This window comes from Echinops telfairi, unplaced genomic scaffold (assembly GCF_000313985.2).
Source record: "Echinops telfairi isolate 266 unplaced genomic scaffold, ASM31398v2 ScPeMD7_7475;HRSCAF=8513, whole genome shotgun sequence".
Lineage (NCBI taxonomy): Eukaryota > Metazoa > Chordata > Mammalia > Afrosoricida > Tenrecidae > Echinops > Echinops telfairi.
Window position 1 is genome coordinate 3,952,052 of NW_022111379.1, and position 6,000 is coordinate 3,958,051.

The 6,000-nt window shown below is 53.2% G+C and overlaps 1 protein-coding gene across 1 annotated transcript in view; it reads left to right on the forward strand.

Moving 5' to 3' along the window:
- CORO2B (coronin 2B) overlaps positions 1 to 6,000 on the forward strand; it is a 68,925-nt gene that overhangs the window by 37,632 nt on the left and 25,293 nt on the right. Inside the window, exon 2 of the mRNA XM_004711944.2 lies at positions 5,042 to 5,158. Coding sequence (XP_004712001.1) covers positions 5,042 to 5,158 — 117 coding nt within the window. The remainder of the gene's footprint in view (positions 1 to 5,041; positions 5,159 to 6,000) is intronic.

A 6,000-nucleotide genomic window follows, 5' to 3' on the forward strand; every position in this document is an offset into this window, starting at 1 on the left:
TTACTGGAGCTGGTGAGCAGAAAGCAGGATGATAAAGCAGAGGAAGCAGGGAGCATTGGCTGGTGGATGCAGAGGTCCGAAGTCGAACAAATGAATCCACCTTTGGTAGTTGGTTGCTGGCTCCTGGGATCAGTAGACAATGAGACAAGAAATCAAGGAACCACATGCAAGATCCAGCTGTGGCAGAGGCAAAGGGCCAAAGAGGAATCAACTCTCCTTGGTCTCTCCCCTCTTGTACAAAAAGGCTTCTGACGGCAAGGAGGTGTCACCAGACTGAGGTGCAGTTGATAAGTTGGGCTCCACCCCGACCCTTGCCCAGGAGTGTCCAGTTGGCACAATCCCTGACCATCACAGTTGCTCAAGAAATGGGTTTCCCCATGCAGCAAGGTTGTTGCTGGTCCCAGCTCTCGTGAAGCGGGAGCTTCCAGAGTCCTCAGTGAAGTAAAGCTGAGGGCTCCTGAAACTCTACTCCTGATCTGAGTCTACGAGCTGGCTGCTCAACCAGGGAACCATTCCAACACTGTGGTTCTGCCGCTTAGAAGCAGTTGTCTCACCCAGGGCTTCAAACCAGTTCATTCCAGTTCAGTCCCTTGCTGAGAACGTGCCTTTCCACTCTGCATGTATGTCGGAATCGAAATCTACATTTAAACCAGGTCTTCACCAGTGATTCTTGTAGATCTCCATGTGATGCTTGTGTATGTACACACCTTGAGATCTTGTTACGATGACTCGGTAGGCCGTGGGTAGAGAGCAAACTCTCAATGGGTCAGACTGGAGCACACCAGTATGAAACCTTGCTCTAAATCTCTGTTTTCTCAGCTATAAGATGTGCTGGGAGGAGGGTTTAATAGGATTCTCTTGGTAAATCACTATCACGGTAATGGGGCTGTTAGCTAAGTGTTGGACTACTAACCACAGGTCAACAGTTCAAACGAACCAGTCACTCCTCGGGAGAGAGCTGAGGCTGTCTGCCCCTGTAAAGATTTACAGCCTCGGAAACCCTCTGTAGGGTGGATAAGAGTTGGAACGGACTTGACGGCAGTGGTTTGTATTAATATGCAAGCACAGTAATTATAGCTAATGGTGTTAGGGTAGGAATATGGACTGGTGAGAGTGTAGGCAGAGTATGAGAAGGCAGTGTTGTGAGCGGCTCTGGAGACCGACAGCTTTGGCTAGGTCTGTAGTCAAGCCCCTCTGGACAGAAACTGGAACTCAGCCAACAGAGACCCTGGTGGGGTCTGGGGAGGGAATTTTTCACAGTGTAAGTGGGAACAAGTTTCTTTTAGAATACCCAGGTACAGCCACTCTGTTAGTTCTATCATTTGATGGAGATCTAAAAGTGCACGGCGCATACGCAGTCCTTCAGGTCCAAGAGTTCTACAAGGCACTGCGACTCTCAGCGGCCCTGTAGGACAGAGTAGAGCTGTGGCTATCTGAGAATATAGCTCTTTACGGGAGTAGAAACCCTCGTCTTTCTCCCGAGGAGCAGGTGGTATAGATCTTGTTTGTTCGCAGTCCGATTCATAGCCCTCTCTACCACCAGGGCTCCTCTTATTAAAAACTAAGCTACCAAAACTTACCAATAACAGTTATATAAGAAGCAGAGAAACGAAACATCCAGAATTCATCCCTTCCTAATTATTTTCCTGCATTTCACTTGTACTGGTGGTCTAATGGTTACGAGTTGGGCTTCAATCCGAAAGGTTAGTAGTTCGAAACCACCAGCCACTCTGTGGGAGAAAGAAGGGAGAAAGAAGGACTTTCTACTCCCATAAATAGTCACAGTCTCAGAAACCCACGGGGGCAATTCCACCCTGCCCGATGGGGTTGCTATGAGTCGGCATCGACTGCACCACAATGGGTTTGAGTTTCTTGAGGTTGCTCATATGTGTTCTATCTGTGAACACTCTGGGTGGTGCAAACGGTTTGCACTCGACTGCTAACCTCACGGTTAGTTCTTGGAGCTCCCAGAAGTACTGCGGAAGAAAGGGCCAGGCTGTCTCCATCCTGAAGGGTACAGCCAAGAATGCCCTTTGTAACAGTTCTGTTCTGTGGACCAGCTCAACTGACTTCACAGCAACTAAGAACAGTATTGTCGGTAGTGGCAGAAACAGAATACAGTAGCATACTGTCTTCAGCGCTACCATTGGTGACCTCACCTCGGTCGTGTGACATTAGCCAGAATAGGGATGTTTACACCATGGGAATTGGCCCCTTTTCTCCAGGAGAGCTAGTTGTGAAAATGTACCTGATCCCACCATTGCCTATAATCTCAGCTCTTGGCCCCACTTACCTACCACCCCCTCCCACACACACACACTTCCTTCTCCCCAGAGGCAGCCACTTTTCTTCCTTCCAGCTGTTTCTTTTTGCACTTAACTCCATGTTCCTTAACTATGTGCTTTTTAAAATTGTAGAATCATAGGTATTTGCCTACTGACTTCCTGTTACAGAAGATGAGGATCTTGCTTGATACACACACGTTCCTTACCTCTGTCCTCCCAGTATTTTATGATTACACACTCTTGTTTAAATAAGCATCCAGAGTTTATGTAATTGCGCCTATGTCAACATTGCACGTAATTCATTGCGCACTGTGATTGTATCGGTTTTCTTATACAACGTGTTTTTTCTTTCTGGCGTTAACATTTGCATTGTTTCATTGGCATGACTTCTCTATGGAACGGTGGTTTTCAGCCCTTTCCTTTTAGCGGTGACACTGTTTCTTCAGACAAAAGTTTGTGTAAGACTCTCCTAGACTCATAGAAAGCAGGACCATCAGAGCCGCCCAGCGGACAGGACATCAGGGTTACCAGGAAGAGCCAAGCGGTTGTGCAGTGCTCGACTCTAGAGGGCGCTGTTTATAGACACGGGAATGTGATTCCGTGGTGAGTGATGTAAAGAGGGGCTCCCTGAAAGTATGCATGGCATCATCTCACTCTCTGCTTCAAAAGGTCTGGGTTCCTTCCTCAGGGCCTTGTCCTCCTCACCCTGAAGAGGTCCCAGGGCGATGCTTCACCTGTGCCTCTCCGGTGCACCCCCCACAGGCTGCTGGCCAGAAGCTGCTGCTGGGTGATGCCCACCAATTGATCTGATGACCCTCGGATTTTCCTGGGCTGAGCTGAGCACCCCAAGGCTCATGGAGAGAGCTTTCCTTGGGGGAGGCTCAGGGGCAGCCTTTGGGTCAGGGGTGGGGTCTGGCCCTGCCAGAGAGGAAGTGCCTGCCTGCTCTTGGATGCTGGAGCTGGGAGCCAGAGCCGGAGCATCCCTCCCCACACCTCTTCCCGACAGCCTCCAGTTTCCACAACAGGCAGCACTGGAGAAGTTCTGGGCCCCTCTCAGACCCCACCATGGCTGCATCAAAAGGTCTGCCACAAGCTGATAAAGCAGAGGCAGGACGTGGGTGGGACAGAGGTCCAGGGCCGGACACACCACACCACACGCTGTCATCATCCTTCGCCCATCGCACTGGTGGACTCTCAGATGCACACACCTAAGCTCTTCCTCCCTCACTTTTTGGACAACTCACTCTTCGCAGATGGATGGTGACTGAATGCAACCTCCGCTCCTTCCTTCCTCCAACCGTCGCCCCCACCCCACCCAGCCAAAGCTGCTGTGCAAAGGCCTACCCACCCCACTCCTTTCCTACCATCTCGCAGCCCCTCAGCAGGGAGTTATCCCATCCCCCGCACCCCAGCACACGCATGCTCCAGTCTTCCTGTGTGTGCATTCCTTGCCTTGCCCAGGGCATGTCCTTGGGGTCATGTATTGTGTCCTACTGCGTGCCAGGCAGGTCAGGGTCAAGGAAGATGCAGCTGTTTCCTCTGTTGCTCTCCAACACCTATGGGTAGAATGACCTCTAATCCTACGCTGCCATCGAGGGACCTGGGAGGACTTCTTGGAGGAGATGTCCTCTAGCCTGGATGATGATAGTAGCAATGCCAGGGGCTGAGCGTTCACCACGGGAGGGAAGGGGGTGTCCTCTCCCAGTAAGTGCTTTGTTAGACACTTGAGCTTGGTTCATCGGCACAGCTCTGTGGCGAGGCAGGCGGCTGTTGCTAGCCTCACAGTAGAATTCAAGAAATCGAGGCTCAGAGAAGGTTGTCGACCTTCTCCAGGCCACATAGCTAAAAAGTGGCCAAGCTGTGACTCCAGTGCCGACCTGTGTGCCTCCAACGGCGTTGCATCCAGCCACAGGGCACACAGCACGGCGTTCAAGTCATACACTGCACAGGGTCACATCTGGGGGAGGGCGGGCAGCATTGACGTGTGGACCATCTAAGGTAGGAGAATGTCTTGGTGGACGCAAGGCAGGAGGCTCCTTCTGATCTGAACTTGACCTGTCGGCTCCCCTGGGGGACACGGGGAGTATATGCCCCCAGTCTCGGGGGGTGGGTTTGTAAACGCAGGGCCAGGGCTGCAGCCCCAACAGTTTTGGCTGTTCAGGAGGGTAGTAATATCCCAGGAGGCTTCTGAAGCTTGTGGAAATCTGGGATTAAGTTGGATGGGGTTTTCCCCTGTGCTTTATGAAAAAAAAAAAAAAAAAACAACCACTCCAAACCTACTGCCATTGAGTCAATGCTGCCTCATAGCAATCCCCTGTGGATCCCCGAGACTATAACTGTTTGTGGGAGTAGAAAGCCCAGTGTTTCTCTCGAGGACCTGCTGGTGGTTTCAAACTGCCGACCATTCAGATCACAGCCCAGCAGGTAACCACAACACCACTAGGGCTCCCTGCACTCTATGAAGCCCCCTCTAAGTGGCTTTAAGCTTTGTGGCTTGAGGAAGGGCCCCTTGGGCTCTTTTGTACAAAGGCGCCAGCAGGACCCCCCCCCCTCTGCTGGCTGGCTCCCCCTTTCCACAGCCTGCTCCTTGTTCACCAGTCAGTGTGACAGGGAGGAGCTGCAGAGCAGTGTGGCCAGTCTGACAAAGGCCCCAACAGCGAGCAGAACACTGGCAGATCCTTAAGGACTGAAAGGCTGTCCCTCCTGGGACACACCCCAGGGCACTGAACTAACCATCTCCCTGCTCTTCTCTGCAGACAGGCAGGATCGAACCCAACCACCCCAAAGTCTGCGGCCACCAGGGCAACGTGCTGGACATCAAGTGGAACCCCTTCATCGACAACATCATCGCCTCCTGTTCAGAGGACACCTCGGTGAGTGGGTGTCAGGGGCAGGGAGTGGGGCAGGAAGCTCTCCTCATTGCCCTTCCCACTCTCCCCCTATTCCCTTTCTCTTCCTCTGTGCTGCTCATCCAGCTCCTGGGATCGGGAGGGCTGGGGAGGACTGGGGTCAGGAAAAGGAGGGCAAGCAGATCCTCTGTGTCACCTGGGAAATCTGCCTTTGGCTTCATGGAGCCCGGTGGTGCTCATTGTGCAGGCCAGGATGAAAACACCAAAGCTCGACTGTGTGATTCAGCACGAGTCTGTGGTCTTGAAAGGAGAGGGGCTGGTGGGAGAACATGGACACGGAGCGAGGGTGGGAAGGAAGAAGTGGAAGTTCATGGGGAAAGAGCTGCTGCCCCTGGACTTAGGGGACCAGGGCTACGCGAGGATAGGTGTGAGGTGATAGAGTGAGTCCGGGGCAGGTAGTTTGACCCCAAGTGCCTGGGCTGGGAACGAGGCAGCAGGAGCTGGTGGGTGCTGGAGAAGACAGGTGGACGGTGGTAGCCATTCCACCCTTCACTTTGGCATGTGGGAGCTCGCCAAGGCAGGCCGCTGGGCAAGGCTGGCTCCAGCTCTGCCTCCAGAGCTGCACCGCAGGGTACCCCAGCCAGCAGGGCAGGCACTCCAGAACCAGAGCTCCCCGGCTCCCCGGCACTGGACCTGTAGCCCTCAGGGCACGCTGCAGGCAGGTCCTTTGGCGCTCACACTGGGAGGCCGAGGGATGAGGGCTTTCCCCAGGGCTGTGAATCCAATGGCTCTTCCTGCCCGAAGTTTCATCATCCCATGAGTCACCAAACAGTGGGTGCTGGCAGCGGCAGGCTCCTCCTGTCTGC